The 26483-nt window shown below is 33.0% G+C and overlaps 5 protein-coding genes across 9 annotated transcripts in view; 2 read left to right on the forward strand and 3 right to left on the reverse strand.

Annotated features, from left to right (window-relative positions):
- Nucleotides 1–534: 534 nt before the first annotated feature.
- On the reverse strand, nt 535–11262 carry LOC140752991 (E3 ubiquitin-protein ligase RNF10). The gene is made up of 11 exons (XM_073087336.1): nt 10836–11262; nt 6998–7172; nt 6615–6809; nt 6160–6250; nt 5796–6017; nt 5025–5183; nt 4446–4917; nt 2916–3052; nt 2384–2498; nt 1511–1797; nt 535–948 (listed from the first exon to the last, which is right to left on the reverse strand). The coding sequence occupies exons 1-11, from the start codon at nt 10927–10929 to the stop codon at nt 736–738; spliced, it is 2160 nt and encodes a 719-aa protein (XP_072943437.1). The 5' UTR covers nt 10930–11262; the 3' UTR covers nt 535–735.
- A 539-nt stretch (nt 11263–11801) lies between these two features.
- Nucleotides 11802–14162, forward strand: LOC140753214 (uncharacterized). Its single transcript, XM_073087682.1, has 6 exons — nt 11802–11923; nt 12023–12081; nt 12163–12350; nt 12798–12994; nt 13085–13667; nt 13923–14162. The coding sequence occupies exons 1-6, from the start codon at nt 11858–11860 to the stop codon at nt 14030–14032; spliced, it is 1203 nt and encodes a 400-aa protein (XP_072943783.1). The 5' UTR covers nt 11802–11857; the 3' UTR covers nt 14033–14162.
- Nucleotides 14163–14182: 20 nt separating this feature from the next.
- Nucleotides 14183–17513, reverse strand: mEFTu1 (mitochondrial translation elongation factor Tu 1). The gene is made up of 7 exons (XM_073087681.1): nt 17270–17513; nt 16723–16923; nt 16392–16558; nt 15764–16007; nt 15340–15531; nt 14874–15240; nt 14183–14675 (listed from the first exon to the last, which is right to left on the reverse strand). Exons 1-7 carry the CDS (start codon nt 17307–17309, stop codon nt 14492–14494), a joined length of 1395 nt encoding a protein of 464 aa, XP_072943782.1. The 5' UTR covers nt 17310–17513; the 3' UTR covers nt 14183–14491.
- Nucleotides 17514–19234: 1721 nt separating this feature from the next.
- Ran (RAN, member RAS oncogene family) lies at nt 19235–21275 on the reverse strand. Of its 2 annotated transcripts, none has more exons than XM_073087653.1 (3): nt 21117–21275; nt 20300–20750; nt 19235–20127 (listed from the first exon to the last, which is right to left on the reverse strand). In XM_073087653.1, exons 2-3 carry the CDS (start codon nt 20723–20725, stop codon nt 19912–19914), a joined length of 642 nt encoding a protein of 213 aa, XP_072943754.1. In that variant the 5' UTR covers nt 20726–20750; nt 21117–21275; the 3' UTR covers nt 19235–19911. The 2 variants fall into 2 exon arrangements, with proteins under 2 accessions (XP_072943754.1, XP_072943756.1); XM_073087655.1 differs by lacking the exon at nt 21117–21275 and adding an exon at nt 20857–20998.
- A 204-nt stretch (nt 21276–21479) lies between these two features.
- Nucleotides 21480–26483, forward strand: part of Syx1A (Syntaxin 1A) — a 99294-nt gene continuing 94290 nt past the window's right edge. For all 4 annotated transcript variants that reach the window (XM_073088189.1, XM_073088188.1, XM_073088191.1 and 1 more), the window contains exon 1: nt 21480–21716. In XM_073088189.1, coding sequence (XP_072944290.1) covers nt 21684–21716 — 33 coding nt within the window. In that variant the 5' untranslated portion in view covers nt 21480–21683. The remainder of the gene's footprint in view (nt 21717–26483) is intronic.

Genomic DNA, 26483 nt, shown 5'->3' on the forward strand with positions numbered 1-26483 from the left:
TGACATCATTCGTACTATTACACACTAATATCGAATGCAAGTATTAGGACATTTTTGGAGTAGCAGATTTTGGGTCTCGAATTTTAAAGAGGGTAAATATTCCCGACGATATTAATTTTTAAGTCTTAATAAAATTACTGACTTGCAGTGCTTCTGATTCTGAAAAGTTATACAGAATAAAAATAATAACCAAAAATAATTCGAATGGTGAAAACAGACTTTGAAACAGAAATTGATTGTGTATTGTTGGTAATTTTTTATGTAATTTTTATTAGTCTTTACAATAAGTTGTTTTTAATAATTTGGGTTTCTTATTTATACGTTTTGTGTTTAATAAATAAAAAAAACATTTGTAATAAATTTTATTTATTCACCAAAATGAAGGTGGACTATTTGAATCACATTGGTTATACATACACACATATATATGAAACTACGGATAGTAATTGGCTTTTAACCAGTCAATTTTAAGTGTTACTATAATATTAAAATACATACTCTCTACTTTCGTAATAAAATATTAAGGTTAAAACATAATTTACCCTAAACATGATGAATGTAATGAAGCAACAGAAGTTACGGTATACATTTGTCTTCTGACATCACAATTTTAATTATTTGCTTTCAAGATACAATTACAATTTTTGCTTAAATAAAACACCACCGAATACCATCCTACCAAAATTAAAAATACTACTAATAGTATCTGCAAAACTGAATAAGCTAAAGTTAGGTTTAAGCTGAATGTTGCATGCCAGTGGCGAATAAAAGTTTCGGTTTGTTCTTTTTGTTTTTCTTGCCGGATGGTGAGGGGACGGTTCGTAGAGCCGCTTCTATTGCGTCGCTGAGGACGAGCGCGCGCGGGCCGGCAGCCTCGTCGTCCTCTGGCGGCGGGGGCGGAGGCAACGCGGTCTTACGTACACGCCATGTACCACTAGTGCTCGCCATCTGAAAAACATATTCCATTACTTGTAAGAAAAACATTTTAAAATGGTTTTTGACTACAATCTTTTTTAAATCCTGCTACTGGGATCTCTTACTACAACTGAAAGTCCAGAAACATTTACCACATCATTGATAGAATGAAGGCGTGGGAATTTTTTGTTTACACAACAATCATATAAAACATGTACAATACAATACAATACAATACAAAAATTCTTTATTGCACACCAAAGACAAAATAATGAACAATAACAAAAAATTAAGGGTACAACAGGCGGTCTTATCACTAAAATAGCTATCTCTTCCAGACAACCATTGATTTTAAGACAACATAATACAGTAGCAAGTGAAACAGGGTAGGTATACAAAATGTATTTACCAACTTTAATGTCAGCAGCTTGTGTGCAAAAGGAGAAATACACAGAATGAGGAAAATAAAAGATTAAAGAGGGAGAGATTAAAGGGTGAGGTCATATTCCTTCACTTGTTTTTTAAAAGAGACCAATGACTGTGCACATAATTATACATTATGTTAAATGATCGAACAACCTGACTGAAGACTAACCTTTGCAAAGGACAGTCCAGTTGCTGGTGGACTTGAAGCAGACGAACAGGCTTGCTCGAGTGGCGGTGGTGTGGCGACTTCACTGGGTGGATTTACTTCCTCAAAGTTTGCGAGTGCTGTTTCAGCGAGCGGGGGGCTGCCGAAGGTGTTTTGAGCGGGTGGGAACTGTATGTTGGAGAAAAAGTCAGGGCGCGGGGGGCCCTCTTGGGCCCGGCGGTAAGCGCGCTCTCGACGCCGCTCGTCCCGTTCGTGACGCGCTCGCAAACGGGCGCGTCGGTCTAGTTCCGCTGAAATTTTAAATGCAATTAGTGAATGTTACTTAAAATTTTCAAACAAAAACCGAAATCGTTGGAACAGCTTAAACTATATAGAGTAAATAGAGCCTGTAATGAAAAAGAGTACAATCACAAGCTCAGCAGTATTTGTTTATAATACATAAAGGTGGTTATTTAATTAAAGATCACAGTTTTATGGAACTATTATGAATATGTATTAAATATTACAATATGTATTAAATATAACATTAGAAAAAACCTTTTTGAAGATGATTGAAAATGTGAATTTGATTGCGTTTAAACAGCTGTGACAATAGAAGCCTGATTTACCTATCTTTTGTGTGGAATTATATAGCCATGAGTCATGGAATATAAATGAGCGCACAGCGTTATATAATCTGAGATCACAGCTCGCCAAGTAGCGCATTTTATAATCAATGATTCAGAATCAATAGCAATGGTTACAATACTAATACTACAGTTTTTGGGTCTGATTTTATGAGATCTACAAATAGAATTACATCAACTTGTAAAAATAACCTTTCTCTTCTTTCTATCACTAAAATTTAAACCTGGATAAATATCTACAATAACTTACCTCCAAAACTATTGAGAGCAGCTAAAGTAACATAAGGAGGCTGCAGTTCCAATTCCACAATGTCAAATGAGCAATGCAGTGGCAAGTGTGCAGTGTAGGGCATATGTTTCCTGGTCTGAAATTAATATATAAGATAATTCAATGAAATGTTAAAGTAACAAATATTCACATAGCAATACAAATTCGGCCATAATCATAATTTTTCCAATAATGTTTAATTGATGACAATAAGCCTTGTCAACCAAATAAAAAAAGGTAAAGTTACTAAGTAACTTTACCTTTTTTATCGCAAATATAATAATAATATCGCATTAGTGTTATCGCAAATTTCTGGTATGCTTATTGCTCTTTATAGCATCTGTTTATATGATGCAGATGTACACATGCTATCTAACAAGTATTTCTGGCACTTGAGATCATTGCATAATCAATTGCAACTGTATACTACTTATACATACTTTCTTATTACAGAACACAAGGCACTCTTACACTCCTAAGTTGAACAGAAAAAATCAAATATAGTACAATATACCTGATCACTAAGAGATAAAGTCTCACGATGTAACACACGGCCGCGTATGACAGCCGGGGCGGCCGCCAGCGCGCCCCACGACGCGTTCAACACGCGCACGTTTAGGCTGTTCAGGAACACTTGCTGACCATCATCGGCTGCAAAAGGAATTTATGAATATAGTCCGATTCATAATCAGTTGTCCAAAATATAAACATAGAAATGTCATTGTCACAATACGGTTACAGGTATTGTAGACCTTATTTTACAATTACCAAATTAACAGAAACAAAAACTTTAACAAACTCAACATAAAAAAACTAAAACTTTAACATCTACACACAATTAACAAACGCGCTATGAAAACGAGAAAACATTCGAGTTCGATCACGATCACGAAAATAACATCAGCTACGAAACTTAAAAATTGCAGCACAAAAAATGTTTTGGATCCAGATTGTGTTACCATTATCACAAGTTTAATTTTCTACCATAAACCTTGTTTTTTTATTATTATAACTGTATGGAACGAAATTGAGGTAATATAAATATTAGAAAATGTGAATTGATCTTAATTTATTTCGATTATTATTTTATAATAGTTGTATTCCTTTAATATCATCAAAAATAAGAAACTACCATTTGAAACATATTTTCTTGATAGGTCAACACCTTTGTTTACATTTTGGACACCTAATAATACAAGTACTGTAACATGCATATTAGAGGTGCGCATTATATATCACTGAAGTGAAAAGAGAGATATATATCTTTTCAACTCAGTGATATATATCACTCTTTTAGCTCAGTAACTCACTTTAGCTCAGTAGCTCTGTAAAGATATAAGCGACATTTTATATCAGTATATCAGAGAATCAGATCAAAATGTTTTGACAACATTTTTGATTCCTATAATTAATACAAAACTGGCAAGAAATTATATATAAATTTCACAGCCAACACTATTTGTATATCCCTATTTTCATATTCTTAGCAAAGAAAAAAGATTTTAATAAGTGTTTAAGACGTAATGCATTTGACTCGAATAAGACTCTCTCAGTCAGTCGCTCATTTGACTCATAACTCACTCGCGAGCGAGTATAAAACTGTTGAGTTGAAGAAGATCTTATATCCGGAATCGTATGGACCTATGAACTCAACCATGTGACGCGGATATAAAGATATAATTCAAATTCGTCGGAGTTGATGAGTGATTAGCTCTTTGGTGAAGATATATATCTTTTATATCACTCACTCGCGAGCTACTCAAGTCTAATGCATATACAATGAAATAATAAGCGATATTGTTACTGTTCAGTTGACTAAATTGATTTTTATAATTGATGATTAATAAACTCTTATCTTTTAAGTAGGTCTTCTAACACCCTTTTACAAGCAGGTGAAGTCTTTCAACAAGCACTTAAGTGCTCTAATTGGCTAGGTTTTAATATGAGCTTTCCCAGCTTTATAGACACACATAAGAAACAACAAAGGAAGTAGGAAGGATATAACATATTCATGTACAATAGTAAAAATATGTAAAAATGTTACCTTGGTAAAAATAGAAGTATTTTGCTTGATTCTCCTTATCAATATCAGTTATAGCATTGTCCAACATTGATGGGGCTTCTTGTAAAGCACTTTCAGTCAATGGAAATTCTTCCAACTGATTGTCATTTATATCATTTTGTACAAAACTCTCCGCTTCAGGGTTTAAATTGGACTGAATACTCAGTTCTGCCATCTCATCCTGTACAATCTCAATGCATGCAGCACCTTCTTCAGACACATCAAACCAATCTAGTTTCCTATTATTACTCATATCCTGCTTTTGGATAACAATAGGGGATATTTCCTCAATTTCTTTCTCTACTATGGGTTGTTCATATTGAACTTTCAATTTTTCCTCCTTCAATTTCAGCATTTCTAAAGCCTGCTCTAAGTACACTACCTCTGTTGTATCAATTTCAGCTAATATTTGCGCTTCTAGTTCCTTGCGCTCCCTTTCCAAAATGTCAAATACCTATAAACAATTTTATTTCAATCACAAATTAATATTGTATTTAAGTAATGTTTGTTTTTCCCTATAGAAGTACTATAAATTAAAGCTAAGAAAGTATATTGATTTACCTGTTGCTTAGAAGCGGAAAACAATTTTGTGTAAGGTGCATCATTAAGACTACTGAGTGGCAGTATAGTTGTGTCATCTATATCAGTAATTTGTCCACGAGGGGGTGCTATTTCCACAACAGTGGAACCTCGGAGACGACGCACTAGGCGCATTGTAACCTGCAACCAAATTCTTCACATTAGAATGATATTATTAGGTGACATTGTTATATTGACATTCAACATATAATCTTTAACATTATCTTATATGATGCAACATATTCGTCATTTTCTTTGGAATTTTGATATACAGGATGAATTTTTCAAACGGGCCTTCAGGGCCAAATCCGAAACTATAAGGATTAGCGAAAAATGCTGAAAGGAATTACGAGGCCGATTTTGATAAAAACTAAAACTGCATCTTTACTTTTTTTAAATAACATTTTCCCTAGCCGGGAATCGAACGAGTTCATTTAGAAAAAAGTACACCCTCTATATTATTCCACTATCTGATAGTGTTGCTTATAAGGATCAAAATCTGGGAAGAAAAATTCACCCTGTATATATAACGGTTGGTGACATAACAACTGAGTATTTAGACTGCTGCTGTAACTTGATGTACTTAGACTGATTTTAGATTAATATTAAAATAGAATTGAGACATTTTAATGTAAATAATTTATAAAGACATTTTAGTATGTACTTACTGTTTGTGATTTTTATTTCTTTATTGCCAATAGTTCAAGCCATACCATATTATACAAAGAAATAAAAAGTTATATAGAAACCCACCTCATCAGCCGGTGATTCCCACTGCACCATCTTTGTGGGCTTCATCTCGGGCACTTGTATGGGTGTAGAGCACACAGGGCAAGGTGGAGGCTGTTTGTCATGAGTGGCTGTGTAGTGGAGCATGCAAGCCCAGCAATACACATGGCCACAGTGGCCAACCCTCCCAGCCACTGGTGCACCAAGGCATATCGGACATTCGGAACGACCAGTGCTCCTCACTACCTATAAAGAAAAAAAAAAATTGTTTAAAAGGACTTGATGAAACAGATAAATAGCAGCAACATAAAACTGTACTATAGATCAATAATTTCAATGTTAAACTTATACAATTAGTTTTGTTACCAGCTTATCAGAGATGACTTACAATTTCCTCTACTTGATCCCATTTTATAGGCAAGTCAGGGTCCAATAGATTGACTTTGTAGTCTCCATCTTCCTTCACCACAAACTGACAACTAAAAATCAAAACAAGATTTACACATTTTCTAATATGTAATTGTAAAATTAATAAACTAAAACTAAGTTGTTCCTAAAATATTTACTGTACTTTACATACTTGATGTAAACTCATTATTCTCATCGTAAAAGGATTTGGTAAAGGTATATAATTAATTTTGCTCTTTATACACTATTTACATAGTTTTATCTTTGTACACACACCTATCTTTTTACTCTTACATAAATGTGATATGAAAAAATATAGTTAATTAAAAAATCAAGAGATAAGAGAAGAAAATAAATAAACAAACCCATTTTATATACAAATATTTTTCATATTTATTAGGGAACGAGCGACACTCATATAATACAAATACTCACTATGCCCTCAAGTACAGGTCATGCTCATGTTTATATGAGACACGGTGGTTCTGCCGCCGCGGGATGGGGACATTGGCCCTTCTGTCTTGACCACCACGAGATGGATACATGAAGTTCAGCAAATGGTTCAAGTTTTGCTTTTTGCTGCCAGGCACAAATACTGAGCCAATTTCTGGCTCATCATCCTCTTCTATCCTAAAATTGGAAGAAATATAAAATATTAGTCTTAGTTACTGAGACTGCACATATGAGGTGATACACATTAGATGACCACATTAGCCCGGAGGATTAGTAATCTGTGATCAACTTTAGATCATTATGCTGTTTTATATGGAGTTGGTTCATCATTGCAATAATAAACCTATATTAGATAAAATCAATACCCGGTGTTCTGCGTTCCACCCATAAGTGAACTGGAGGCACCACGATTCTGTGGACGTCTGTCAATTTGACCCCGACCTCTCTGTGGCACCACATTTCTGCGATTTGGTTCATTTTTCTGAACATTGTTTCCTTCTCGTTTTTTGTTGTTCCGTAGCCAAGGTTTGTGTGTCAATTCTAAAATAATGTATGTTTTTACATTTTACATAGGTGTAACATGTACTGCTTAACATACTATTCTATCAAAAGTATGGTCATAGTTATTGTTATAAAAAGTTGCTGACTTATTCACTAATTGGATAACACCTTTATTATTTCAAAGCTTTATTCCAGATGGATAGACCTATAATTATGTCAATATTGGGCACGATTACGATTCTTACGGCGCCAAAATTTGAATGCGGATCCTTATAGATCTCGACGAGACAAGACGAAAAGTAAGAATAAATTTTTTTGATATCTCGCTTAGTTTTCGAGATATCGATATTTAAAAATCGAAAAATAAAAAATAAATATTCTTTTAATGATGTATTTCGATAGATTTTTGGAAAAGAAAACGAAAACAAAGAATATTTTTTTTCGATATCTTGCTTAGTTTTCAAGATATTAATAAATACATTATTAAAAATGTTGGAATTTTATTGAAAAAATTTTTTGAAGATATATTTTATCCTTTATTATGATTATCACATTGCTTTTTCTCCCAAAAGGGGTATATTCTACACTATTATGCGGGCCTTAGCCAAGCATAAAAGCTGGTGACGTAGTGTCCATTGATAAAAAATTTCTAACTATCCTGCACGTGTTGAGAATGCTAGCTTTTTGCAAGGTGATGTATGTTAAGGGGTGAATATTCAATAGCTTGAGACTGGAATGTAGTGTGTTGGGTATGACTCCTGTAGTTGACAGAACGATGGGTACAGTTTTTACTTTTTCTACCTTCCATTGAGTCTTTAACTCTATGGCTAGGTCGGTATATTTGGTTATTTTTTCATTGTGTGTGGATGTAAGGTTATGGGTATTAGGTATTGCTATGTCTATTAAGTAAACTATTTTATTTTTCTTATCGTGTAGGGTTATATCTGGTCGGTTATAATGTACGGTCTTGTCTGTGAGTATAGTTCTGTCCCAATAAAGCTTATAATCTGTTGTATCCAGTACTGTCTGTGGGGTGTATTTGTAATATGCCGTTTGTTCTGGAATAAGCTTGTACTTGAAAGCAAGATTCTGGTGTATGATAGCAGCTATTTGATCATGACGATGCTTGTAGTCGGTTTGGGCTATTGCTCTACAGGCCCCTGTTATATGTTGGACTGTTTCTGGAGCTCCCTTGCACTTTCTACAAGAATCATCAGATGCATTCGGTAGTTTCATAATATGTTTTCTGTAATTTTTAGTTTCTATTATCTGGTCTTGAATTGCAATCATGAATCCTTCAGTCTCCGGGAACAATTCTCCACGTTTGAGCCACTCGTTCGACGCTATTTTGTCGACGTTAGGTAGGTTCAAATCATGGAGATGTCGCCCGTGCAATGCTTTTCGGATCCACCCATTTAACTTTGTCTGTCTGTCAGTTTGTGCTTCATTCTTCTGTAGTGTTTTGTCCAATAAATTTAGTGGCGTTAAGTTTTTGTCATTTTTTACTATTGCTTTATGTAAAGAGGAAATTTGGGCTTTATGATGGAAATAAGTTCTAAGATTAGTTATCTGTTTGTTATGTAAGTTTAATATATCTATAAGCCCTCTACCACCCTCATGTCGCGGTAGCGTCATTCTTTGAACACAAGATCGTGGATGGTGTTTTCTGTGTTGGGTCATTGTGGTGTTGATGGTTCTTTGAAGTGATTTTAGTTCTGTTTTATTCCAGTTAATTATTCCAAAAGAATATGTAAGTATAGGGATTGCGTAGGTATTAATAGCTTTGAAGATATTTTTTGAATATAGGTGACTTCGGAGTATGGTATTTAATCTGCGTTTGAACTGCTTGGTAAGTGAATCTTTAATACCTTTATGATGTATTTGTTGAACCTGATTGTAACCTAGGTATTTATATACTTCACCTTCATTTAATGCTTCTACTACTTCTCCTGTTTGCATCTGATATTGATGTTGGTAAGTTTGGCCTGCCCTAACAGAATTAATTTTACATTTGTCGATTCCAAACTCCATACAAATATCCTCTGAAAACCTTTCAGTTGTTTGAGCCAGTATATGGAGTTCTTCTTCTGTGGAACCATAGAGTTTTATGTCGTCCATGTATAAAAGGTGGTTTAATTTATAAACGGAAAAGTCACTTAGCGAGTCAATGTTGTTTTCTGCAATTCCTAAATCGTATCCTGTACTTGATGAATTCAACATATTAGAAAGTGGATTTAAAGCCAGACAAAACCAAAGGGGACTTAGAGCATCACCTTGGAATATGCCTCTTTGTATTTTAATAGGTTCTGTGATTACTGTGTTTGCACCAGTGGTCAGTTTAAGTCTTGTGATCCATTGTGTCATTGTATTTTGTAAAAAAGAAATAATTTTAGGGTGTATATGATAGATTTCTAAGATTTGAAGTAACCAGGAATGGGGTACAGAGTCGAAGGCTTTTTTATAATCTATGTACATAGAATATAAGTCTGTTTTTTGCTTCTGACTCTGTTTGAGAACTATTGAATCTATAGTAAGCTGTTCTTTACATCCTTGACTGTATTTTCGGCAATCTTTCTGTTGTTTGATTATCACTATTATTATGATAATAATAATAATAATAAAAAAAAACCTAACCTAACCTAACCGAGGACTATAACATCTCGATGGCTATCCGTAGCAGGGACTCGAAGGTCATAAACAAAATCACGAACCGCAAGCTCGACGTGGCCTCCGGAAAGGACGAGGCAAGTAGGTCCTAGTTTATGTTATGTTTGTGTTTAAAATTGTGTTTATGTTTATGTATGTTTGTAACAAATTGTCCCAACGCAAGGAGAAAAAAAAAAAAAAGGTCCTGTAGTAAGTAGTAAGTAAAATAAGGTTTTCTGTACAGCCGCCACTGCCATCACCGCATGAAACTGGGTATCGGCTCGTGCCATTACCAGGTTAAGTGCGGTGGTGACAGGGAAGGCTCATAGTGAAGCTATCAACTATTTTGACTAAGAGTAAAATATGAGGCACGGACGATCAGTCTGTGGAGTGCAGTTTTATTAATAAAATAAAAAAAACAAAAAACCTAACCTAACCTAACCAATACCAACTCAAATTTCTATCATCTCTAACTTCGTTGTCCCTTGCCCGATTTCTAATTATTTTATACCAGCGTACTCGTCTCAACGATACCTTTTCGCACATACTACTTCCGTTCCTCTCCGTTTTCTAAATTTTTAAATATAATTTTCTCCGTTTTTCAAAAATCAATTTTTGGTTTTTCTCATTTTCCTCCGCCGTTTCTTAACGAATTCTCTTCATTTTTCTTCTACCGTATTCTGCACGTCCTCCCCTATCCGGAGATACCAGTCGCACCCGTTTCCGCCGCGCCGTTCCTCGGCAATTTCACTTTTAAAAGGCAAAAAATCGAAATTTTCGAATAATTTTTGAGTATCGATATCTCGAAAACTAAGCGAGATATCAAAAAAATTTATTCTTACTTTTCGTCTTGTCTCATCGAAATCTATACGGATCCGCATTCAAATCTTGGCGCCGTAAGAACCGTAATCCCCCCCAATATTGTGTAAGATATATCAATGCGTTATATATAAGAGAAAAAACAAGTTTCAAAATAAAAACAACTGGCATGTTCAAAATAATGAGCAATAAAAAATGACAACACGGAAAATGTCATGACCTTCGGAGCTAACTCACCTGTGCTCTTTTTACAGTCGATGGATGTAGTCCTCGACTGTTGAAGAGACGAACGATTTAAAGATTTCTTGTCCATTCTGGCTTCCTCCAACATCCACACAACCAGCTGAGCGGGATACTCCGCAAGGAGACGACGATAATACGTTCAGGGCCGACATTTTAAAAAGCCATGTTTATGATACAAAAAGAAAGACAAAATATATCTTCCTCGACAAACTAATTTACCAATCGGTAAATACTCAAGCGGTAACTTAAAACACAAAAAAGGGAGTACTAACTACTCCCTTTCGCCGAAACGACGAAAATCGCAATAGAAAACTGTTTTTAACTCGCCACAAGTAATATGGCGACCAGACCAGCCGGCAGCCAGCCAGATAAAACAAATTGCGCACTTCCTCTTGAAATATTTAATAAATTTTACTTTAAATTGAGCTATGTTTTGGAAATAAAATAAACGATATTTAATTATTTAGATAATTGTATCTGTTATGGTTGACGCATACAGTATTTAAATTTAAAAGTAGTTTATATGACTATTTCCTTTAATTTTGGATATCTTTTATTTTTGTCATGATAAAATTTTGATGTTGAGCAAATATTTTTTGTCAAAATTCTGAATATACCTAACTAATGTATTATGACAAATATATGTTAAAATGAATTAATTATTTGAAATACCAATAAAGTTAGTGTAAAAAATAAATAATTTTATAATATCTATGTTCATTATTTATAAGACGAAACAAGAAAATCAAATTTATAATTTATATAATAGTTACACTGAGAAAATATTACGTCATTAAAATAGTTTTTATAGAATCTTCGTAAACGATTGAATAAAATTATAACATTTTTATATGTATTAAAAGTATTATGGCTGTTTGCAATGAATAGAGCATATTACAAATGAAATTTAAAACTATTTTAATTTTTGGCGGTAAAAGTACTTGTAATGATTGTTATTGGCAAAATCGCGCGAACATTTGATTTATTCTCCTTGTAATATTGGAATCAGAATAAAAATGCATAAAGTAAATGTACCCGTTGAAAAAGCTCGCGAACCTGATGAAGAAGCTCGACAACCTAACGTGCGTATTTAGTTATTGCTTTAATTAACAATTTAATAAAATTTCACCAATCCCAATAGATATACTTACCTATTACCTATTACAAAATCTAAATTGCAGGTTGAAGACCAAATAGTTCGTACTAATAATAATGGAGAGTTACAAATTGATAACAGAAGGTAGGTATAAAAAACTATGATTGGATGATGTTTTAGTCAATAAGATTAATATTGTGCATATTTTATTTTATTGCTCGGCAGCAGTTACAAAAATCTTCTGAGTCAACCTCCTGAAAACTTAACTCATAAGCAGAAATTACTTTGGCTCCAACAACGTCGCACAGAAGGGCTGTGGGTACAATGCGATGATTGCGACAGCTGGCGGTACTTGCCACGAGTGCTCGAACGTCACGAGCTACCATCTAAGTGGTTCTGCTGGATGAACCCAGGTCATTGCATTTCACTTACATGTAAACGTTTTTAAAAAACTACTGCGTTGGGCCAGTTGACGTCAATATCAGCTCATGATAAATGATATAGAAGCCTAAGATTCACGAGAAGGCGATATATTGTCGAAATTTGTAGCATAGCATATTATGCTACCACTTATAGTAATAGTGCTAAATATATAGGATTACCATGATACTACTCATCAACATGTTACATTACATTACATACTCTGTTAATTTATGAGTTTCTCTAGCTTGTTAGTGTCGCAAGTTTTACAAAGCTTCGTTCCAGATCGATTGTCTCTTTAGTTTGATCATAGTCGACCATCGTTTTACCCATAAAAATAATATCGTTAGTTATAGAAAAGTATACCTAAAAGATACACAAACTGGTTTTTATATAATGATTGAAGCATAACTTTTGTACTGATACTTAATATGTTTCAGACACAACTTTAGCAACATGTTCAGCACCGGAAGTGCCGATCTGCTTACACGACGAGGAGGATCTGATACATTCCGAATACGCGGCTGGGTCTGTTGTTCTGGCGCGGATGCCTGGCTTCCCCTGGTGGCCCGCAATGGTTGACGATTGCCCCGACACGGAGCAGTATTATTGGTTGGATGGTTTCTCTGATATACCTGTATGTTCTTTAATTTTTTAGTATTATGTGTTTCATTTATATTTTGTTTCTTCATACCTTAAGACTAAACTAAATTGGCCTGACTTTTAGACTCATTACAATGTAGTATTCTTTGATGCGCTTGACGCAACACGAGCGTGGATGGCTCCTGAACATTTGATGCCCTACAAGGATAGCAAAAAGATGCTGACCAAGTCCTTAAAAATTTCCAAATACAAGAACCGTTTAAATGAAGCTTTAAATCAGGCGAATGATGCCGAAAAACTTACACTTGCTGCTCGATTAGCCAAGTATAGTTTTATAGCTAGATTCAATGGTAAAATTTTAAGTCCTAAGAAAATCAGCAAAGCAGTAATAAAAAAGTACCAAAATAGAATGAAGAGAAAATTACATATCGATTTTAGTGCAGAGTTGACTGATTCAGAAGATGAGGTAGATAATCGAACTGTATCAAATAAAACGAAAATCAAACCCAATAGGAAAAATACAAATAAAAACGTTGATGCAAAAGTTCATTCAAAATCCCATGAACCCAATGTTATATTGACTAAATTAACAGAGTCTACAACAGAACGTTCGACGATTAACCTTACAAAAGAATTGAATTCTTTAACAGTACAGATGGACACTGATTCAGGATTGATTCATAATTGCAGTATAGTTCTTAGTGCAGGTTAGAACATATATTTCAAGTAACTGTTGCTTCTCACTTGCTAATCTTTGATAATGATTTCATGTTTATGAAATTAAAAATTAATCTATCTTAAAAGCAGTATTAATATTGAGTAATTGAACAAATGTGCTGCTGCAGTTTTATTAGTTTTTTGGGAGCCCCTATTGGAGCATTTCAGTTTATTAGAAATTTAACTAAATTTCATCGTTAATTGCTTACAGTAGGTACATTATTTCCATTAAATAATTGTTTCAGCCTCCAACAATTCCAATAAAGAACAAAAAAATAACATTTTCGACTCCCCAATAACTGAAAACTTACGAAGTATTGAAGACAGTCAAAACAGTGATGATTTTGATTTTTGAATATGGTTTTGTTTTGTTTTTTTAATTTTAATTCTTACTTTCATTGATATATTGGGTTAATTTGCTTAATAAATTAGTATAACGAACTAAAATGTTTGTCTTATTCTTAACAATGAAATAAAATTGTTAACTTACATAAAAACAAATGTCTATTTTTCATTCTTTAATGAACATACCATTGTATTATAATTGTATTATTTTATTACTATTCGAAAGCCTTTGCTACTTAATACTGAATATGTAATATACCCATTTTAGAAAGACTTGCGCACACAAGTAAATTGTTAACAATTTTTTTGAGATTTGAATTTAATGTTGTCTAAAACAGTATTGGGAGGTTGTGTATATTCAGCAATATTTGGAATAAGTTTAATATTAAATCCATACTATTTTTCTAAATGATGTATTTTTAAATGCGTAACATAATATTCTACTACCCTATTCTTATAATAACATATTTCACTTCTTGGCGGCTGCCTTCTGTCTCGCTTTCTTTCCTTCCAAAAGTTTGAGTCTGTCATCTTCAGATAAATTCTTATTGATCTTTGTAATAACACCGGTTCCCAAGGTTAAGTCTGCAAGGCGCAATGTGAACCTTTGTCCAGCTTCACACACCATAGGCTTCAGGAGTTTTAAATGTAACCTGTAAAGATAAATTTATAATATTAACAAGATTTTCTTGATAACTAATGGTGAATAGTGTTTTATATTAGTAGACTTATTTAAATTATTAACATTATGGATAACTGATACTTTTTCCCCTATGAAGAACATATTTTGCAATCTACCCCCTACTGTGTCCACTTCAAAAAAGTTATAAATATACATAAATTAAACTCACGTGGAATCTTCACCAGGCATGACCATTTCTTTGTCAGGTACAGTAACTTGTGTAGCGCAGTCCCAAGTCATTGAAAACATCTGCAGCTGAATGAATGATGTGAATGGCTTGGCACGGCCACCTTCCTCCTTGCTTAAGATGTAAACTGCAGCTTCTACATTGTCATGAGCTTTGACTGTTCCAGGCTTGGCCATTACCATCCCACGCTTGATCTGCTCTCTTTTTATGGAGCGAACAAGGGCACCAAGTTGATCACCAGCTTGTGCTTCCTCTAGTGTCTTGTGGAACATTTCAACTCCTGTGACGGTTGTTTTCATTATTTTACCGTGACCAACAATCTCACATTCAGTACCCTTTTTCAATACACCTAGAAACAGACCACAGTTATTAGCATTTAAATATTTTATGTTAATAGTTCATGGTTTTAAAGTATTGCAGTATATAATATAATGAAAATAAATTTTACCTCTGTGAAGACGGCCAGTAATAACAGTGCCACGTCCAGGAATAGAGTGCACAGACTCCACAGGCATTAAGAATGGCTTGTCTAGCTCTCGGACAGGAGTAGGTATGAAAGTATCCACTTCTTCTAAGAGCTTTGTAATGGCATCGGCACCAATTTCGGGGCTTTTTCCTTCCAAGGCACATAGAGCAGAACCTAAAAATTTTTATCAATCTATTAATAAATCTTGTAGTCTTACCAAAATTAAATCTATTGCAGCAGGCAAAAAAAAAACAATTTAGAACATTTGCTTGTAGACCAATTGCTATATGTTTTTGGCAACTATTGACGAGATTTCATGTTACCAATTTAAAATTCCTCAGATTTTCTATAATGGTCATGGCAGAATTTAGACCAAGGCAGAACTACTTTACTTCATGGCCCTTACCCTTGATGACAGGAATACTATCTCCATCATATCCCATCTCAGTCATGAGCTCTCTAATTTCCATTTCCACAAGTTCCACCATCTCATTGTCAGCAGCATCAACCTTGTTGATAAATACAACAACATGCTGAATGCCAATTTGCTTGGCAAGCAATAGATGTTCCCTTGTTTGTGGCATCACACCATCAGTAGCTGCCACTACAAGGATGGCACCATCCATCTGTGCAGTACCGGTGATCATGTTCTGAAATATACATATTTTATTATTTTTAACTAATATAATTGTGTTAAAAATAATGGTTACCATATTTTAACGTTGCATCATAATGGATAAAAGAATACTAAAAAATTTAAAAAACAACATAGCGAAAGTACAAGAGGAGAATATACTGTAAAGTCTATTATTATTGTATAGTATGCCATAAAACTCTGCTCTGAATATAGAAATGAATCTCGTCACTATAACAAACAACAGAGTAAACTAGCAGTTTGGCACGGACTATACTTATTATGATGATCTAAAGTGGATGGTGGAAAACTGCTGAATTCAGATGATTCCTGACCAGTCAGATGATCCTATATGCGCCAGTAGGATTGGAGAAAGTGATGGATGTATAGAAATCTGTACCTTTATATAATCAGCATGTCCTGGACAATCTGTATGACCATAATGTCTGGTGTCAGTTTGATATTCGACATGGGCCACATTAATGGTGATACCACGAGCTTTCTCCTCAGGTGCATTGTCAATGTCTGAGTAACCTTTCTTCTGAGCCAAGTTACGATCTGATAATACTGTAAATCAGAAACATTCAAATTTAGAAAATTGTCAAAAAAATTCTGGAACTATTGAATAACAACTAATATAACATAGAAATTAATAAAAGACAATTATACAAACAGCCTTATATTATGCTAAGTATTTCTTATTTAAAATACTCAATAAAAGTAATGCGTACCTTTGGTAATAGCAGCAGTTAAAGTAGTCTTTCCGTGGTCAACATGACCTATGGTGCCCACATTACAGTGAGGTTTGTTTCTCTCGAATACCACCTTCTCTGCATAATTTCTCCGAAGTACAACACTGAGTGGACTGAAAGTTGGTAGACTGTTGGCGCTTCGTAAGTACGATTGGTTTTGCTTCAGTATAAGTTTAAGGGCTAAAAAATAAAAAGTTAAGTAAAATGCGTAACAAAGTAAAATCAATACAAACCTAACCTCTAAGAATTTTTAACGCACTTTATTGTGAAATATTACAATTCTAATCAATAGTATTCACTGAACAATACACACTAGAGTAATACATAAATATTTATACTATGTCAATTTCTTTACGGCTACGCTATAGTTTCTATGGCACTTTTATATAATAGTTGCATACAGTACATACCGAGTACAGGTTAAGTTAAATTTGTAATGCATCATATTTTGTGACTGTTATTACGAATAAAAATGAGTTTTTAAGAATTAAAGAAAGCGGAAGTATGAATTACAATATAATATTACCTGGATTTACCAAACTTTTAGCGAGTGAAATAGTAGCCATACTCGCGACCAAGGATAACAAGATTGTACCGCACTTGCTTTGACTTTGAACAAATACGAAGATAATATAAATGTCGTTAAGACATTTATGGGTATAACATCCGAATTATTAAATTCACCACATGTAATCTATTTTTAAAGTATTTTTACACTTATTCAGAAATCCAATTCGATAAAATGAACTTTATCTTTTTTAAATCATTTAAAAGTAGGGATGGGATATTTATCGATAATGGTGAAAATCGATATTAAACCGAAATATATCGAAGTAAAAAATATATTTAAATATCGATAACACCTAGTAAATATTTTCAACAAAATATATTTATAGTGAAATATCGGGGAATAACACAAAAAAATACTAGTTTACTGTAGTACAGTAAACTAGTAGTTTCTTTTTTCGTGCGAAATATTAGCTAGATGACAATAGTATCGATTACTTTGCAACCGATAATAGATAAACGGCTCGAACACAGAGGAAAGTGAAGTGGCCATATGCATTTGGGATGTTATGATAACGGTTGCTGGCGCACGTCTCCCGTGTTACTGAACGTTATTTTTTATTAATATGATTTAATCGTAATCGTTTTGTAACAAAAGTCAGCAGGCATTGATTTTTATGAACTATGACTATTATAGCCCCACAAACTTTTCTGTGAGTGTAGCGATTTTCAGTAACATTATTGTTGCCTCTATTATACACACAGAAAAGTTTGTCGGATTTTACTAAATAATATTATTTAAAACAGCTCTGCTGTAATCAATATAGAAATGAAAATGATGTGTATGAAAATGATTATATTTATATCTAGTATATCATTGATTGTACTATCTTGTTATATGTGGAAATCTTAATTTTTTTATTAACCATTGATATTTTATTTCAAAAAATGTTTTGTAGTCAATTATATCGAAATATCGAGTTTTAACAATGTAAATATTGAGCTCTCGATATCAATATCAATGCAGTGATAGCCTAGTGGTTAAGAAACGCGGCCTCTCGATCGAGGGGTCCGAGGTTCAAATCCCAGGGCACGCACCTCTGATTTTCAAATTAATGTGCGTATTAGAAATTAATTATCGCTTGCTTAAACGGTGAAGGAAAACATCGTGAGGAAACCTGCATACCTGAGAGATTTATAAAAAAAAAAAAAAAAATCTTAAGGGTATGTGAGGTCTACCAATACGCACTTGGCCAGCGCGGTGGACTATGGCCTAATCCTTCTCATTCTGAGAGGAGACCCGTGCCCAGCAGTGGGACAGTAATGGGTTGATGATGATGATGATGATGATATCAATATCGATGTTTTACCAATAAATATTACTTTCCTATTTCAAAGAAACTTCAAATGAAGTTATAGACAATAAGTAAGAATATTATTAAAATATTATTTCATTTTTTTTAACAACTTCATAAATTGTCAAAAATAAGCAAATTATGTAATCTCAGAATAATATTTATATATTCTCTTCAGAATTTTAATTGCTTGAATTTACCTATATAATAACTCCATTTTTCTCCTTTGAAACTGAAGCTACGAAGACATTTTCTAATTAACCGGTCTCTCGCCTATAATAGTATTATTTGTTGTTGTGGAATCATATTTCGATAATCATGTCATAGGAGTAAAATAAAATAATGATTATAGACACTACACTACAGTTTACAAAAATTACATGAATTTATTTACCTACTGATTACTTCCATTATTTGTAAATATAAAGGTTATTGAACTTTAATGTATGAATCTACGCCCAAACCATATTAATATATTTAAGTGTGCCGAATGTAATAGAGGTGTTTGCAAATTTGTGAGTTTTAAGAGGAAAAAATTGATGTAACAAAAACAAATAGCTTCCAAACAGATAATGTAACGCCATCTACCTTAGTCTCACGAGCTCAAGGTAAATTAATGAAACACCATATTGTCTTTTACCTTTATTCAAAAAGTATCACCACAATTTTAGAGTGAATTATTTATTCTGTTCTCATGTGAAACAAAAAATGAGAAATAAATTAGGAATCGAGATGTTACATGGGCAACTCTTTTACTTTTACTTTACAATGTTGTAACACTTAGATTGATGTAACAACTAGATAATGCATGCACAAACTGTTTCAAATTCAAGCACACATTAAATGATGATCATGATAATTTATCACAAGCTTATGAACTCTTAAGGTCCACAGTTACAAAGATCTTACCTTAGTAATACAAATACTATCTATCTAATAGTTTTATGCAAAACAAGTCACATCACAGTACAGAACATATTGTAGGCATGATTTGGTTAGTATCTTACAAAAGCTAAGATATACGGACATTAATAAAGGAAAATAACTATACAATTAATAATATTCACACAATGAAATAGTTCTTAAAATGTCATGTTAATTAATGCCAATTAAGATACATTACTTGAATTGGTGAAAAGATATTGGTACTTCCAATTTTGTGTTCAGCTTACAAAAATATTTGAAACCTAATGGAATGAAGTTTTTAAAGAAACACATTGCATACACATTCAAATATGTATAAACCTCCACATGAGCTTTAATCACATTAACAATAGGGCACTGGGAATTTTGCTGACAGTATTGTTTACAAGTCTTCATCCTCTTCGGGCAGGGCGGTATCTTGCGCTTCCTTGAGATCCTTCTCGATCTGGTTTTGCCATTGGGGATCCATTGTAACTTCTGGAGGAACCAGTGCAGGCATAGCAACAAATTCTAAGTTGCCATCACCAATCAATTTCCTTGCTAGCCATAGGAAAGGTTTTTCAAAGTTGTAATTCGATTTAGCAGAAATGTCATAGTACTGAAACACAAATACAATGTATATTAGTAAAGCATTATCACTAACATTAACATTGTTTTTAACACTTACATAATGATGACAATAACAGTCAACAGTATGTTTTATATAGATTATCTTCACAACATCTAAACTTCATTGACCAAGATATAGTATACAAACATGTGCAACTAACCTGTAAATTCTTTTTCCTGTGGAAAACAATAGTTTTTGCTTTGACTTTTCTGTCCTTGATGTCCACTTTGTTACCACATAGCACTATAGGGATGCCTTCGCACACACGCACTAAGTCTCTGTGCCAGTTGGGTACATTTTTGTAGGTGACACGAGAGGTCACGTCGAACATAATGATAGCACACTGTCCTTGAATGTAGTAACCATCTCGTAGCCCACCGAACTTCTCTTGACCTGCCGTGTCCCAAACGTTGAATCTGATGGGCCCTCGGTTCGTGTGGAACACTAACGGATGCACTTCCACACCTAACGTAGCGACGTATCTTTTCTCGAACTCTCCAGTCAAGTGCCGTTTTACGAACGTTGTTTTTCCGGTACCACCATCTCCTACCAGCACGCATTTGAATGTGGGCATGTCATCTGCCATTTTTGATGATTATATTCCCTTTATGCTGTAAAATTAACAAAGCATTCGGTTAAAAACTTACGCATTATAATTTGACATGACGCACCATATTTGTACACTGTAAATTTAGTCAATTGATAAGATTATTGTACCAGTAATGTTTCGAAGTAAAAAAGACGTCAGTTGCGATATAATTTGTAAATAAAACGAATAAATTAAATATGACAAGTTAAATTTCTTTTAAGTTTTACACAGAATGGCGCTCAACTATCCTCACAGGAATTTAGCTCGATGGTACCGAACATAAATGAGAAATACACATAAACTACGTAAATTACACCCAAAATATATACAGCACTTTAAAGTTATTCACACATATAATGTAATATCAGGAAATAAAAACACAAATTACCAAGATTATCCAAGAAATTTGAGATTTAACTCTGTATTCTCTAAAGTCGTTACGGACCACAATGGCGTCACTTGACTAAACGGAAGATTTCAATGACAGCGACAGGCGCACTGACACTAGTAGTCAAGTGAAGTACTCTTAAATTGTGCTTAATAAAAATAATATTTACTTCTATAGCTTATAAAACGATTCAAAATATATAAAAAATCAAATCAAAAATATTTAAATAATGGTATATAGTTTACCATCTAATAATTTTATTTCAATATTAAATAGGAATGAAACAACATTTAGTACTAAACTGCTGTACCGACATATTTTTGACGTCACGTTCTTCGGAATCTATTGTGGCGCCACCTACAACTCACTTTGTGAAAATTACTTCACTTCAGTAGACTGACGGATAGTACAGAAGTTTCGTTTCGTTCGTTCGTTGTATCGATTTTTTGAGTGAAGTGAACTAGTGTTCGTGTCCTTTAGTTTAGTGACGTTTGTTAGAAAAATATCTGTGAATGGGATTGTGTAACAAGATAAAACGTTTATTTGGTGTGTGATATTCTGTAAAGGATGACGAAGGACAGGTTAGCGGCGCTTCAGGCGGTAAGCTGTTATCTCATTCCTCTCAACTCTTGAAATAACCAATAGATTTTATGACCTCGAAATTGCAATGAAATGGCATTGAAACCACGCGACTGTGGCTGTTGTTTTATCGACAGAGGTGAAATTCAATGGTTTCCCGTTAAAATTTAATCGTAAAACATTCTAATTGGATTCATTTTCTGGTCGCCCCACCCGTAAGCTGTGACTCCTTCAGTGAATGATAGTTGTCGGTCTGTCATTGAAGCGAGACAATTTGTTGAGTTCCGCACTCAAATCCACTGTTTTGGTATCATTATTTTATCAGTGGTTTGGAATGTTTGGATTGTAGATCAAATAATATAATATTCATACACTTTAAGCTAGTAGTAAGTAGCTACTACCTACTGAACAAAAAGTTTTTAGCTCCTAACTATCTGTCTTTCGGATGGTTTAAAGATATATAACAAATCCAATTTAATATTTGAGAAATTATAACCTATGAAAATAATTTATTAAGTATTGTTTCACATAATGCTAACTAAATTTTATTTATTTATCATTATCAAATTATCATATCAGCAACTGATAGTCAGATATTATTTTTATTATGATCATCAATATTACTCATATTACAATGCATAAAAACCTTTGCCTACACTAAGTGCCCCCAAGGGAATTATCTTTTAAATTATGATTAGTAGAGTCATATGTCAGTAATTCACTATATAGGTATATCACCTTCCCTACCACTTAACATATCTATAGTTTGATTATAGCAAGTAATGATCTGTTCTGAATTTCTATTCTCTCTCAATATCACTATTAAGAACTGTATAGAGTATACTAATAACACTATTTTAATTGTTGATTGAAACTACACTACATTAAGAATTCACTGTAGTGTGTAGATTGAACTAATTCATATCATATTTATAAATAAATTAAAATGTAAATGTCCAGATGTTACAATGTGTGATATCTTATCTCTACATGGACCTCCGCATGTTGTAATTCATGCTGAATATATTTTTACAAAGTTTGCTAATACATGATAACTGAGTCATTCCGAGTGAAGGAAAGAGTCAGAAATTCATTCAATAAGGCTGCATATAAATAATAAAAAATAAGGTCTTCTTGTAAAAAAAATATGACAATACTAATAAGCTAATAATAGCTTAAAAGGGATTAAAATTACGACAATACTAGCAACATAGTTATCAAAATAATTTTTGGGCACATTTTGGTTATGTTATCAAGTTATATATACTCAATTTTGGAATTAGTCCAAAATGAATATCTTTATATGGAGCCTAATAGCAAAAAGACTATATTCAATTTTAATGGAACATGAAATATGGTTATTAGCCTAGTCAATTTATTCTTTCTTAGTCTATATCCCCATATCAGACTTCTTATTTTGTCTTAAGTAGAATGCATAATACTGAATAGCATATAGGATGCTTTATTTATGTCTTGAATATTGAATTGAATTTATAAATAGAAATTAGCCGTATTCATGATGATTGCTTATCAGGCATTATCAGAGTAAATAAAATCTATCTATAAATATTAAGACAATAAAGTTGTTAAAGTTTGCAGCCTTTGTCTAAGTGTATGTAATGTTCATACTTAATTATTTCTGTAAAATATTATTGTAAGAATTTCTACTGTCTACTACTGAAATGCTTAAAAGGATTTTTTTAAATAAAATTACATTTTTTTTAAGTCAATACATTGTTTTATGTATGGGGTAACAAGCCAGATTTTACTAAATGCTTCTTGCATTAAAGAATTTTAAGATGAATTTAAAGATTTTCCCATGAAAAAGTATAGTTCTAAACAATTCCATTCTCAAAATAACCAATTTTAATTGTTACATTATCCATCTTTTGAATATTGCTGTACAACAATTTGTTTCGTATATTGTAACATAAATGTATGTTTATACATAAAATAATATATAATATGTATACATTATACATAAAAATCTATATGAAACTATTATAATACTTACCATACATAATTATTATCCTTTTAGATAATACATCCTAATTATTATCATTTTGGATAATTGTTTCAGTAATTAATGTTACTGTTTAATTAAATTAATTAATTGCTTCGATATTGTATTGAAGAATTTTGTAAATGAAAATAATTTATACATACAAAAAAAATATTTTTTGCCGTTATGAGGATTTTACAAAATTCTAAAATTACGACATCTGTAATATACTCGTAACCGTGTATTACATCGCGAATATTTATTATGCAAACTTAAAAAAATCACATTATAAAAGAGCTTAAATAACGCCTTTAATTACGAATTTACGATACCATCTATTATGAAAACAGGCTTGATTATCTATTTGATGACACTACTTTAATGCAATATTTTTAAAACATTCACTTTAACAAATTGTACATTAGCAAATTGTATTCGATTCATCTGCATGGTTATATAACCAAAATACTTATATAACTCAGTAGTCTGTACAAAAATGATTTTTGCTATTTCCCCACTTATTTCATCAGTCCATTTCCAATATTTTTAACTTCGATTTTAATTACGATAGCAAGAGGCAATAGATATGTTACATTTAGTATTTATCAAAATTTAAAGATAAATCTTACAAATGAAAATTATAAAAATCTTCATATTATAAGGAACTTATTCTTATAGAATAACATGTCAATTGTACTCATTTTATATTTCTCTACTTTAATTGTATATTCAAGGGCCGTTTGTATTGAACGCAATCGTAGCGACGAAGCGAAAGTGACCTCTCGTCATGGCGACACCAGATGATGATGGCGTTTGAATAATTCTTTACCTCTTTGGCCTCTCTTTGGACTTTACACACGAAAATATATTACATCGTCTAATTTGTGGTCATGATATCACGGCAAAATTCCTTCAAGTTGCCTTCAACAAGTCCCTAAGACCTTTTGTTAAAGTTGCGAGTGAGCATAAAGTCAGCAAGTAGCATAGTATAGTCATAAATCTTAGAGAAACTCCAAATAAGACAGGGGTCCTAAGTCGGTCGCAGATGTGTTGAGCTTCCCCTGAGGTCTTAGTTGAAATGTCTCAACCCTCATATATTCGTAGGTAAAGGTAGACATAGGCGTGGTAAGACGTACCCATAGAACGGAATACAACATTGTAACCTATATTGATTATGTTTAATAGGTACGGTTTCGCCTTATCACTAGCCTATTAATTATTATGAAGTTCTGGTTGATGCTATTAGGATTACGTATCTAAGACACCTTAAAATATATAGCACTTAATACGCTCAGTAAAAGTAATAGAAAGTTGGACATGTTTATACGTCAAGTAAAAGTTAAAACTAATTGAAATAAACCTTCAAATAAAATTCAACATAAAAATAAGGTTAAGAAGAAACTAAATTACGTTAGAAAGTCACATAATATTAATTTGGTTACTGTGCAAAATGTTTACAGTTATGTTAACATGTAAACTGATAAGACTCGTATTACGTCCTATGGGAGGTTTTATATCTATCAAACTCGGCTCCGAGTGAATTTTAGGCAGATCGGATTACCGTATGTTAAACGGGCTGTACGTTTCGCGTGTCGTATCGTGGTTAGAACGGTTACTCGGTTACTTATCAGCTGACGAAGCCAGCATCCGGCGCGCGGCCTTCGCTTGTTGACTCATAAATATCCGTCATACTGACATCATCAATCTTAGGACTCGATTTCCAACTCGCTTTAGTAATTAATAAACTCCGAAATACTATGGAATTTCATTATAAGCAATATTCTAAATATACATAGTAGATTGTCTTCATAGTTCAGCGTTCTTGTTGCCGTGTCTGTGTTTAACTGTGTGTCGTGTGTGTGTTTTGTTATTGATTTATTTTCACACGTATATTTCACACGATATTCTCATACCTGGTTAAGATAATTCACTGCCTCTGCTGTATACTTTCATGTTTCTTTGTTAATTATGGCATTTCACAAATGTCATTTCATAAATGACAATATGGCAGTTGCCAATAAAAATAACAATTTACATAGGGATGTCCACTTTTACTTTAATGAATAATATAAGTAGAGTCTTAAGGACGCGATAAGATAAAATAAAACAATAACACATTTATACTATTAATGACGAATTCATTTTAATCCATATTGGAAGAATTCGGATACTTTCATTTTAGTAGCTACTACTTTTGATTTTATTAGCGGATTTTAGCACATGTCGATTGATCTACGAAAAACAAGCTAAAAGTAATAATATAAATAAACATTGACAGTTTTAAAATGAGAAAATAAAAACTTTAATTATTTTTACGTGCAGAGTTACGCCCTACTAATAATAGAATTTGCCTAAGTACCACTTACGACTATTAGGATTGCATGCCACCCTTAGATAAATTTAACAACTGCGCACGCTATAATTTTCCCTTAACCACTTTTAAAATATGAACGTGAATAAAATTGAATGGTCTTTGATTTCAATATAATAATAGCTTTCCATGCTATTGAACATTTCTTGGTCTGTCAATTCGTCTTTCTTTACTCGAAACAGTGAAACTGATTTAAAAGAATAGCGTTACAAAAAATGGGTCATACTGGGAAGTTATATAGTATTTTTTTAATATACATATATGTAGGGTTTCCTATTAAAAATAAAAAATCGAGCACAGAAAAGCACGCATGCATGACCGCGTATAGTAGTTCGATTTTTATAAAAAAACATTTACATAAATGGTTTAAACCGTATTCAAAAAGACTTTAAGTGGCAAGCATGAAGGCAAAACC

The sequence above is a fragment of the Epargyreus clarus genome, unplaced genomic scaffold (assembly GCF_041222505.1).
Source record: "Epargyreus clarus isolate Ecla_fem2 unplaced genomic scaffold, WU_Ecla_fem_2.2 ptg000026l, whole genome shotgun sequence".
Taxonomy (NCBI): domain Eukaryota; kingdom Metazoa; phylum Arthropoda; class Insecta; order Lepidoptera; family Hesperiidae; genus Epargyreus; species Epargyreus clarus.

What these genes read in the sequence shown, in the direction of transcription:
- LOC140752991 (XM_073087336.1), bottom strand. Translation starts at nt 10,929, where the DNA reads ATGTTGGAGGAAGCCAGAATGGACAAGAAATCTTTAAATCGTTCGTCT. An exon ending in GGTGGAACGCAGAACACCGG is followed by an intron (nt 6,810 to 6,997) that starts GTATTGATTTTA and finishes TTCCAATTTTAG; the next exon opens with GATAGAAGAGGATGATGAGC. An exon ending in GGGATCAAGTAGAGGAAATT is followed by an intron (nt 6,018 to 6,159) that starts GTAAGTCATCTC and finishes TTTTCTTTATAG; the next exon opens with GTAGTGAGGAGCACTGGTCG.
- LOC140753214 (XM_073087682.1), top strand. Translation starts at nt 11,858, where the DNA reads ATGCATAAAGTAAATGTACCCGTTGAAAAAGCTCGCGAACCTGATGAA. An exon ending in AAGAAGCTCGACAACCTAAC is followed by an intron (nt 11,924 to 12,022) that starts GTGCGTATTTAG and finishes TCTAAATTGCAG; the next exon opens with GTTGAAGACCAAATAGTTCG. An exon ending in ATGGTTTCTCTGATATACCT is followed by an intron (nt 12,995 to 13,084) that starts GTATGTTCTTTA and finishes CCTGACTTTTAG; the next exon opens with ACTCATTACAATGTAGTATT.
- mEFTu1 (XM_073087681.1), bottom strand. Translation starts at nt 17,309, where the DNA reads ATGGCTACTATTTCACTCGCTAAAAGTTTGGTAAATCCAG. An exon ending in TAAAAGTTTGGTAAATCCAG is followed by an intron (nt 16,924 to 17,269) that starts GTAATATTATAT and finishes TTTATTTTTTAG; the next exon opens with CCCTTAAACTTATACTGAAG. An exon ending in TAGTATTCCTGTCATCAAGG is followed by an intron (nt 15,532 to 15,763) that starts GTAAGGGCCATG and finishes AAAAATTTTTAG; the next exon opens with GTTCTGCTCTATGTGCCTTG.
- Ran (XM_073087653.1), bottom strand. Translation starts at nt 20,725, where the DNA reads ATGGCAGATGACATGCCCACATTCAAATGCGTGCTGGTAGGAGATGGT. An exon ending in ACAGGAAAAAGAATTTACAG is followed by an intron (nt 20,128 to 20,299) that starts GTTAGTTGCACA and finishes TTTGTGTTTCAG; the next exon opens with TACTATGACATTTCTGCTAA.